This window comes from Bactrocera neohumeralis, unplaced genomic scaffold, assembly GCF_024586455.1.
Source record: "Bactrocera neohumeralis isolate Rockhampton unplaced genomic scaffold, APGP_CSIRO_Bneo_wtdbg2-racon-allhic-juicebox.fasta_v2 ctg5902, whole genome shotgun sequence".
In the NCBI taxonomy this organism is placed as follows: Eukaryota; Metazoa; Arthropoda; class Insecta; order Diptera; family Tephritidae; genus Bactrocera; species Bactrocera neohumeralis.
In genome coordinates this window covers 1,977-12,961 of record NW_026092798.1, presented here as the reverse complement: position 1 = coordinate 12,961, position 10,985 = coordinate 1,977, and the positions used below count along the sequence as shown (strand labels likewise).

Sequence of the window (10,985 nt, the reverse complement as noted above, 5' to 3'; positions counted from 1 at the left end):
ATTGTTTGAAATACATTGTCGCTATTGCTATAGGACAACTCTATGACAACTCCAATTGTTTAGGCCGGCGCCTAATTTCTTTTTACCACCCCTAGTGAGTATATAACAAACCATTGCCAGTTAGCCGTTAATAGTTTTCACTCAACGGTTAATAACTTTCACTCAACTGGCAATGGTTTCGTTGAAAACTCCCGCGTAGCAAGCGAGCCTGCGAGTCGCGCACTTTCACTTTTCCTAGCGATCGGAGCGAACAAGGACATCATCCACCGGCCACCATAACCAGCATCACCACAAGCACAAACCGTAAGTAATTTTGTTGGTATTAAAAAAATTCAATAAAGAACCAATATTTTAATTTTATATATTAAATAAACACAAACTTTTTGTTTTCTTTTACTATATATACACTCCTTTTTTTTGTTTCATATTCTCAACGATCGACGCATCGTCCGCGAGTGACTCGTCGAACGTTCGAGAAATATTCATGGTCCTTCGAGCCGGATTATAACAACCATATTTTTCAAGCGAGCGATTTTTTGGCACTGCACACCAACGGCAAGTTAACACCGATTCTTGTTGCACAAACACAAACGAGGCGTTGCACACCAACGGATTTTAACAACCATATTCTCCAAGCGATTTTTGGCACTGCACACCGGGATTCTTGTTGCACAATCTCACATCAACTCAGGCAAATCCAAGGTACGTGATTGGTTGTTCATAGCACCTTGATATAAATCGTTAAAAAAAAAAAAAGAAACACAGTTGTTTTTTAATCGCATTTTTAATATTGGTGACAATTATAAATCTTTTACATAAGAAAAGTGACAAAGTGACTAGTGTTTTTTAGTGTTTTAGTGAAATAATTGCAAAAACAAAATAATCCGTAAGTGCACGGTTACGTTTACCGGATTGTGTGCGGTAATACTTTTCTCATATATTTTTTTTTCATATATCACTTACGGCACTAATTTTGATTTTTTCTCAATTTTTCGATTTTGTGCGGTAAGACTTTTTCACATATCACTAACGGCACTAATTTTTGATTTTTTCTCAATTTTTCGATTTTGTGCGGTAATACTTTTTCACATATCACTTAAGGCACTAATTTTTGATTTTTCTCAATTTTTCGATTTTGTGCGGTAATATTTTTTCATATATCACTTACGGCATTGATTTTTGATTTTTTTCTCAATTTGTTCACTAAATTCCTGTTTTTGTTTCTTTTTTCACTGAGACACTGCACTTTTTTTCACTTTCAAACACTTCTTTTTCACAAACTGATTTTCGTTGGCGTATCTTGGGTGGCGAGCCATATAAAGTGTTGCATATATATACATACTTACGTACGATTACACATATATTCTCGTTTTGGTTGGCAGTGGTGTGCTGCAACTCACATATATTCAATAAATCAAGTATTATTGACGAGCCAGATATATTGCGATATCGGCTACAACAGTCAAAAACTTTTCTATTTTCTCGTTTGGTTGGCAGTGGTGTGCTGCAAATAAAAAATTCTCAATCGTGGGGAATTATTTTCAACCTGCTCAGTCTTGAGTATCGCTCCATTCTTTTAAATTTATATTTTATTTTCAATTTTTCCTTGTCACTTATACCAACACCATGGAAGCTTTCACGCGCCTAGTGGACTACGTTGTCGAATACGAGTCTGAATTCAGTGCTGCATCAAAGGACATCTCGAAGAACGCTCTTGTGATGCAACAAGACGAGCTGAGAGAGATGTGGTGCAAAGCGAAAGCTGCCCATGACGACCTCAACAGCAAAGGGGACATGTCTGCAAAGGACTATGCCCTTATTAAAAAAAAATTCAAGCTAGGTGGTCAATGCTACATACGTTGCATGCGGGCAATGAAGGATATGTCTGAGATCCTCTCAACCCCCAAAGACACAGAAAAGTCTGCTGAGGTAGACAATAACCACTCCCTTCCGCCTTGCGATACCGATGTTTTCAAAGGGGACTACCTTTCATGGCCAACATTCCGGGATATGTTCACGGCCGTATACATCAAAAGCAAGCGCCTGTCACCTGTTGAGAAATTATACCATCTCAACAAAAAGACTCAAGGGGAAGCGAAGGTTATTGTGTCTAAATGCCCTCTTACAAATGATGGTTTTGCAATGGCATGGAAGGGTTTAACTCACATGTACGAGAATGAGCGAATTCTCGTCGAAACCCAAGTCGACATACTGCTCGACTTACCGTCAATCGACAAAGAGTGTTCCAGTTCGATAAAATGGCTACAGCGGGAAATCAACAGCTGCATCTCCTGCCTGACAGCCAATAAAGTGGACATTGGGAACTGGGACCCAATCATAATCCGCATATGTTCCAAGAGACTGCCACAAGCAACATTAGCCCTGTGGGAACAGTCTGTAAAGAACAAAACAAAGACATCGAAGTGGGAGGAATTGGACAACTTCCTCACGGATAGATACCGTGATTTAGAGGCAATAGAACGTGCCAAGAAATCGTCCAATTCTGTAAAGCCTGTCAGTGCACCCACACAGAATAAATACAACAACAATAGCCATCAGAACAGACTCGGCGCCTTCCAAGTAAGCGTTGAGAAATCAACATGTCTGATGTGCAAAAGCGCAGATCACAAATTAAGATCTTGCCCCATGTTTCTTAACATGGCACCGGCGGACAGGATCAAGTTCGCTAAGCGCAACAATCGCTGCATCAATTGCCTCGGCTTTGGGCATTTAGTGTCGCAATGCACCAGTGCATTCAACTGCAGCACGTGCCACGCGCGAGGCATCACACACTCCTACATTTGAGGACAGTGCAGCCTAGCAGCCAAAGAGGCTCATCTACGCCATCGGACGAGATTCCGTCTACGTCCAGGCAAGCGCAGCAGAGACGCAACTTCAACAAGTCGAAAGGCAAGCCAACGACTCAAGTACAGTCGTGCTTCGCTAACAGCGACAAAGGTGTCTTGTTAGGAACGGCACAAATAAATATAAATTACAGCGGCGTTACTTATGCCGCAAGAGCACTCATCGACTCCGGGTCAGAGTGCTCTTTCATCACAGAAAGGCTGAAGCGCAGAATCAACTTGCCAGTTAGGAGGATAAATGCCCAGGTGTCAGGCATTAACAACACCGTATCTGCGCAAGTGAAGGAAGCATGTTGTGTCGAGTTGCGGTCACCAATTGACCCACTTATATCGATCACAACGAACATGATGGTTCTGCCGAAATTGACGGGAAACTTGCCGACTTGCCATATTAGCGCACTAACTCGGCAGGCTTTCCCAGATCTCACGTTGGCGGATAAGAGGTTCATACTCGGTGGTGACGTCTATCCCCAGATTATGCTGGATGGCATACGCAAGAACGTGCTGGGATCACTTCTTGCGCAAGAGACAGTGTTCGGTTGGATAGTCACAGGGCGTGCTAATACAATTAAGCCAACCAACACTTGCGTCTCTTATTATAACGAAATATCGCTGGAAAAGCAGTTAGCTTCGTTCTGGGAATTGGAAGAGATCTCCAAGGAAAAGAAATTAAGCGAGGAGGACAGGTACTGTGAAGAGCTCTATAAAGAGACAACGAAGCGAAATGAAGACGGGAAATACGTTGTATCGCTACCATTCAGGAAAGACTATCCAGTCAACATTAGTCTAGGTAGTTCCTTAAAGATTGCGTACTCCCAGTTTTATCGCAATGAAGCTCGGTTGTCCAGAGACGAAAACCTGCAAAAAGAATACAACAGAGTGTTAAATGAATATGTTGAGCTGGGTCATATGGCAAAGATACATACCAATCAAACGGCCGACTCTAGTAACAACTATTACCTGCCTCACCACGCCGTAAAAAAGGAAGAGAGCACATCGACAAAGGTGCGTGTGGTGTTCAATGCATCGCAAGCGACTTCAAACGGCACTTCGCTGAATGACATCCTTCTCCCCGGTCCGGTTCTTCAGGCAGATTTGACCATATTAATTCTGCGATGGCGTTTATTTAAATATGTCTTCAATAGCGATATTGAGAAGATGTATCGCCAAATCCTGTTGAAAGCTGATCAAACGAAGTACCAGCGAATCGTTTTCCGCAACCATCCGACCGAACAAACCAATATTTTTGAATTGAAGACGGTAACGTTCGGAATCAACTGCGCTCCTTATCTGGCAATAAGGACGTTACTCCAATTAGCTAACGACGTTGAAAGCTCACTACCAGTAGCCTCAAACATACTCAGGAAGTGCATGTATGTTGATGATGTCTTAGCAGGTGGATACTCTATAGAGGCTGCAATCAAAGCTAGAAATGAGATAAGGACAGCATTGGAGTCGGCAGGTTTCCCATTAAGAAAATGGATAGCCAACTGTGGAAGAATTTTACAAGGCCTTCCAAAGGACCACTTGCTAAACAAAGAGTTTTTAGACTTCGAAGACACAAGTGATGTCAAGGCTCTTGGGATAAGATGGAATGCACATACGGACTTCTTTTATTTTAAAACAAAACCAATACTCAGCCCAGAATCATATACAAAGAGAGCTACAGTGGTAGACATTCGTATAAGCGCACAATGAAATTTTTCGAAAAAGCATATTTAAAGCAGATTATTTCGAAAAAAAGATTTTGATATGTCAATTACTGTAATGCTATATTATATACCAATGACTGGCGCCAGTAAGTCGGCATGTAACGGTACTTGCTTAAGTAGGCAAATCACAATAAAAGAAGCATCCCAGTAGTAACGTGGACATTCGTATAAGCGCATGTTAGAAAAATACATATTTTTTAAAAGAGGAGCTGCAGCGTAAATTTTTTTTTTGCTTTTCATTAGACGGTAGATAATAAATAAAAGGTAAAGTAGGCTTTTTAGTGTAAAATTTTGTATTTACATGTATTTAATTGATAATTTAGATCATGCCTAAAGGATCTTATTTGACGCAAGAAGAACGGGTGTCAGTTAAATTGTTAAAGGAAGAGAAGTACTCAAATCGTGCGATTGCAAGGAGAATAGAGAGGTCTGAGAACGTAATCCGTAATTTTTTAAAAAAAGGCAGTAAGTATGGAATAAAACCGTCAACAAAGGGTAACCAAAAACTGACACTCCGTCAAAAAGGGCAAATATTCCATGAAGCAACAAAAAATAAACTAAATTGCAGCCAAATTAAAGCAAAATTAGAGATCGACGTAACACCTCGTCAAATCGCCAGGGTGCTCAACACTTCCCCGAACGTTAAATGGACGAAATTGAAGAACAAGCCACGTTTAACAACACAACACAAGCAATAACGGTTAAGATTTGCTAAAAAATACATGTCCTGGAAAAAGGAGTGGCAGAGGGTTATTTTTTCGGATGAGAAAAAATTCAATTTAGACGGACCCGATTGCTACAGTTGTTACTGGCACGATCCAACCATAGAAAATGTGGTGCGATCGAAGCGAAATTTCGGAGGCGGGAGCGTCATGGTTTGGGGAGCATTTTGCTATGATTCTAGGCTTAACCTGGTACCCATAATATGCCGCATGAACTCCACAGCGTACACAGATCTACTCCAACAAAACCTTATTCCATTTGTAAGGCAAGCAACGGAAATCGAATATGTATTCCAACAGGACAATGCCTCGATACATGCTTCTCGGCAAACAAAGGCGTGGTTGGAGAGCCAAGAAGTGCCTTTACTTGATTGGCCGGCATGCAGTCCGGATTGTAACCCCATAGAAAATCTGTGGGGAGTACTGGCAGAGAAAGTTTACGGCAATGGGCGTCAATACAGCAACGTCAATGAGCTTAAAACTTCAATTCAGCAATGTTGGCTTGATTTGAGCGGAGATTTGCTCAAAAATCTTGTTGAGTCTATGCCAAGTCGCATTTTTGCTGTTATTGAAAACCGGGGTGGCCATACCAAGTACTAAGATTAAGTTAAAGTATCGAGTTTTATTTTATTTTCCATAAGATGTGAGTGCGCTTTAAATGAATGTCTCCTTAAAAATCCAGATTTCTTTAAAATTATGTTTCCCCATTACTATTTAGGTTATTAAAAATTTTAAATTAGCAATGCTATAAGACAATGAATGAATGGCACCATGTTTAATTACCATTAATTCAAAGCTTTATTTCTTAAAAACCCAAAGAATATATTGTGTATACGAGTGTCTCTACCACTGTATTCTCAAATGGTCTCATTAAGCTCTTTGACCCCACACATGGGATCAGTATCATGCGATAATCAGTAAATACCAAAATGATAGTACAGCATATTTGGTTGGAAATTACACAATGGACGAGTTGTATCTCCTGCCACATTGGATCATTTGGCGCATTTCATGGATAACCACAGGTATACATAAACGGCATTAAAGTTCCACGATGCGGAGTCCGCATCTCATGGAGCGGACGTCTTTGCTCCATTCGCACTTAGTTTTCTGCAGTGCATCAGGCCTGCACCCAGCAACACAAAGTCTACCTCATGGGGACCAGCCCAGCAGAGGCTTTCCCATCAGCCTGTGGCAAAAACCAGGTAAACCTGTCAGGCTATATCTTTCTGTAATCTGGAACTGCAGTGCCATCTATTACTAGCCGAAACAATTAGATCTATCAACAACCTGGAGGACGCTCATGCCAAAACCCAAACTGAATGGTTCAAACCCATCATTCTCATGCATGGATCGCAAGCCACCATATTCATGGTCAGCATTTGTATCCTTCAGGCAAAGGAATTACCAGAAAAGGAGTTTAGCCTTTCAGTTGGGAATCCATGTCAGTTCAGGGATCCCTACTTCTGCAGACTTGGCCAGTCAGACATGGCTGGGTTTGGTAGAGCACCTTATAGTGGCAGGGACCTTCTTGGCATACCAAGGAAGTTCAGTCAAATGGCCATTCATTAATGACTACGGACGACATGGAAAACAGGTACGTGCATGCGTACGGCAGTACGGGGATTCTAGCGACCAACGCCCGTTTTCCAGGTTTGCGGGCTTTGGGAGTCATTATCGCCGTGCCGGGACCTCTCCATAGGAATCATCAAACACAAGGCTTATTTTCCAGCGAAGTCTTACATAGCGTTTCATCAGAAGAATTCATCAACGACAAAACGTTGATAATAAATGGAAACGAAATCATAGTCAAGAGTATGGTTGTCCCCAAGAATCCGGTAAGCCCATCGATCATAAAAGTGAAATCCCTCTCCTCATATCCATTCCTCGATAAAGATGGAGTGTATTTGAGACTGATGGCCGTCTCCGGTGCGTCTCGACTTGCATCATGCAATGGGCGCCATCAATTATCGCCATACAACTGCCGTGAACGCTCGTCCGTAAATCATTTTATTCATCCCGTCTCTCTTTTGCATGGAAAATCGAAGCTGATGTTACAGCTAGCGAGAGTCGTGTTGGATTCCAGGTGAAACCCGAGTCGATCAATAAGCCCATAACTGCCGGGCAGCGCGATCTTCAAAGCGCGCTCAGACCACGCAACTTAGTAGGTGCGCCCGTCCGGAACGATCACATTTTTGCAGCACCACGAATCAGGGTAAGTTTTGCAGGTCCATTCAGAGATAAGCAAATGGGGAAGGAGGGATGCCGTGCATCCAGAAGGTATATCTGTCTGTTTGTCTGTTTACAACGGGACCATCCACCTGGAGTTACTATGATTTATCAATGCAGTCATTTCTGCAGGCTCTCTAGATTCGTTTCCTGGAAAGGGATTGCCTAAAGATATTTATTCCCTACAAGCAGTAAGAGTACAGGATTTCGTTAGACATCAGAGATCCTAAGGTCACCAGGCTTAAAGCCTTCATGGCAAATTATATAATAAGTACTATCTCAAGTATAAGCCGCAGGCTCTTGTAGTATTTCATACCTGCTGCAGCCCCTCATGTAGTGGACTTTAGGAAGCAGGTGCTTAGAAGAAAACTAAGTCATTTTCATAAGATTGCATCTGGGCAAAAATACACTCTTAGGCATTTAACACCTCTGCTGCCAGGTGGAGTCTGCCTTAGTTGCGACCAGTAAGCCAGCCCTCAAACGAACCTACTGATTTCGAATACCGCTTACTCCAGGACATTTGATCGGCGGACATCAGTGGGCCCCACCGGAACCGGATATAAGTAAGCCAATTGCCTCTATCGTGGGCGGGTCGCGTAGCAGGCTACCCGTAATCATGCAAAGAAGATTGGAAGGCAGATACCTGAATGGAAGTGGAAGCGTATTAAGTGGAAACATTCAGACAAGTTTAAAGGACGAACAGCCTTGTCGTCATCGGGAAGACAATTTGTCACCGAACGAGTGGAATTGGTGGGATTGTCAATGCCACCCAGGTGCGCTGATCACCGAGTGCGAGTGGTTGGCATTATCCACTCAGAAAGAGAATGGAGTTACCGGACCATGCCCAGGTTGGTGCCTGCCCTACGGGGAAAGAGCGGCTGGATACCTACATAACGCAGCGTTCCTAAAGCCATCAAGCCTGAAGCACCGATACATACTACCATATAAATATTACCGATTCACACTGTGAGAGAAAATCTTGAAAGAAAGAAAAAAACCTAGACCCACTAGTCAGAGTTAGCATTTTTTAAATAAGTTCCATTATTCTAATTAATTGTACGTATATTTATTAAAATAAACAGATTTATTTTGAGGAAAAATTTACAAGAGTTTCTTATTATTTTTATTGCCCTTAATTGTAATTTTTGAAATATTTGTATCATCTGCATTCCTTGCATGTTTTTTTTATTTTAATAATATTATTTACTAAAATCTTTTAATTGATAGAGATGAACCCAGTTCTTTGACTCTATTTTACACTTCAAATATTAATTTTGGTTTTTCGTTTCATTAGCACTCCGTTTTGTAATTACTATGTTCTGCAATTAAATGCTCATCTTAACTACCATGTAACAGAATTTCAGCATTAGAAATGCACATACCGCTTTATATCGCAGTTTACTTCAAAATAGAAGTATGTGTGAAGTATCACGATTTTTTGAAGAGAACAGATTTTCTCAATGAAGTGGAGTACATAGTTCACATGTATATATTACTTGTAGTATTACAATAACATTTTATATGCATATCAGAGCAACTTTTAAGAACAAATCAGAATGCATTTTTTCATTTTTATGGTAGAATAGAATAACTTACATTAAGCATGGAAATTTATTTACATTAATAATAGGAAGTACATTAGTTAGTGACCTTAAATGTGCATACAGCAGAGTTCATTGCAACCATAACATTACACAGATCACATTTCATTTAGCAATACTGAAGGCTTACCTTCAGCATTTCCCTTCCCGTTTAGGCGTCAAAACTATTTATCTTTATTTTTCAGAACTGATTTGGTTTGCATTCGTAGACGAGAAGATTTCTCTGTTGATTGATTTCCAGTCATACGACGTAGCCCTTAGTGACATTAGAAGGTACGTACGATCACGCAACCAGGATCCTTACGGGCATGGTGGCTGTTCTTAAATTTGCAAGGCGGGTTAATTATTCTTCGTGTTCGAAGGGATCTTGTTGGCTGCAGTTCTGGCGATTTCTGCTGACGTGGCATTTGCTCTTTCGTCAGCGCTCTTATCATGCTTCCTTTGCGGTACGCCAACATCGCAGCTCAGATTTGAAGATTAGTCGTGCCGTTCACAAATAATGGACCATTGCCCAGCGTTCGCCGGTTATTTTACATCTCCTGTGGATGCTTACGCCAAATACATGACGAAGCTTTCCCCAAAACTTCAGAGAAAGAAAATATTTTAATAAATGCCTATAGATTTAATATTAATACATGCTTACCCTGTTCTGTAATAGACAGAGACTAACACATCAATGTTTTCTCTTGGGAGCCTCAGGTCGCTTCAACCTTGGTTCTTATTACACGATCCTGCCAGGAGTCTGAAAGAAGACGTTCAAATAAATATATAAATTCCAATTATTTTACTCCACTTTTATTTTTTTTTACATGCCGAAACGCGATCTGCGCACGTGCGCCTTATAATAATTTAAGTGTCATTCGCGAAGCGCGGGTGATGCCATGCCGTCAGTTTTAATTCCTTACTCCAAATTTCATTCATGACATAAGGTGATACCATACCGTGAATTTTTTTAATTCACTTATTCAAAATTTTACAGAATAAGATCTCAAAACTTCTTTTCCAAACCACAAAGGCATAACTCATGCTTACAGATTTTAAATTCAATTTTTATTACAAATCTACATATTTAAAAGGAAATATATTTGCTAGCAAATAACAACTCTGAAGCCGAAGTCTTCTTCTACGGTGTGTGCGACGCATGGAACCTCTTGCGACCAAGAGGTACTTTAGCCAGCGCCGAAGAATTAAAGTAAATTAATGAAGCCTGATTGCCACCGCGGCTGCTGGTGTTGCGATACATACCATCGAGCTGTCACGACAAATAAGGCATCAACGATGCTTGCCATTTGATCTAAAAGCAAATATTTTCTTGAGTCTTCTTGCAACACTATGGTAAAGTAGATAATTCACTACATAAAAAATGCACTTCCTGTGTGTAATGTAAGGCCAGTTCACACACCATAAGATGCCTACACTTTCTGCAGAAGTAATGTAAGGTAGGTTTCACACCATAAAAGGTACTCCACATACCAGATATATATATAATATAAATTATGCACTTTTCTCTTTTAATAGTTTAGAATGATATTAAACTGAAACAACACAAAAGATCATCAACAGATTAATTTCAGGAGGATGGCGCTACAGTGCCTTAAAAGAGATGGCATTTCTACACTGACCAGTACCCGCTCTTGCACGCTGTACCGAGAAACATCCATTGCCGACTCTGCTCGTCGCCCGGGCCAGACGCGGAGCTCCTGCGAGGGCGCCATAGGCAAATGTGCCATAAAATTGCCCTTGCGGTCAACCACCAAGTCAGCCGGGTGCCTGGCGAGCGCACGGTGCCGCGCTGCGGCAACACCACGCCGCCATCCATCGAAATACACATCGCCGCCGGTACTCAAAATGATCGCC

General features: G+C 41.2%; 1 protein-coding gene and 1 long non-coding RNA gene across 2 annotated transcripts; both read left to right on the top strand.

Annotated features, from left to right (window-relative positions):
- The first annotated feature begins 1,626 nt into the window (after positions 1-1,626).
- LOC126767388 (uncharacterized) lies at positions 1,627-4,212 on the top strand. Its single transcript, XM_050484920.1, has 3 exons — positions 1,627-2,580; positions 2,766-4,124; positions 4,183-4,212. The coding sequence occupies exons 1-3, from the start codon at positions 1,627-1,629 to the stop codon at positions 4,210-4,212; spliced, it is 2,343 nt and encodes a 780-aa protein (XP_050340877.1).
- A 322-nt stretch (positions 4,213-4,534) lies between these two features.
- Positions 4,535-5,206, top strand: LOC126767387 (uncharacterized). Its single transcript, XR_007669085.1, has 2 exons — positions 4,535-4,840; positions 4,900-5,206. It is a non-coding gene; the product is annotated as an uncharacterized LOC126767387 (long non-coding RNA).
- Positions 5,207-10,985: the final 5,779 nt, after the last annotated feature.

Coding starts and splice junctions, on each gene's coding strand:
- LOC126767388 (XM_050484920.1), top strand. CDS start 1,627: ATGGAAGCTTTCACGCGCCTAGTGGACTACGTTGTCGAATACGAGTCT. Junction 2,581..2,765: donor ACAGACTCGGCGCCTTCCAA/GTAAGCGTTGAG, acceptor ATTCAACTGCAG/CACGTGCCACGCGCGAGGCA. Junction 4,125..4,182: donor ATATTTTTGAATTGAAGACG/GTAACGTTCGGA, acceptor TACTCCAATTAG/CTAACGACGTTGAAAGCTCA.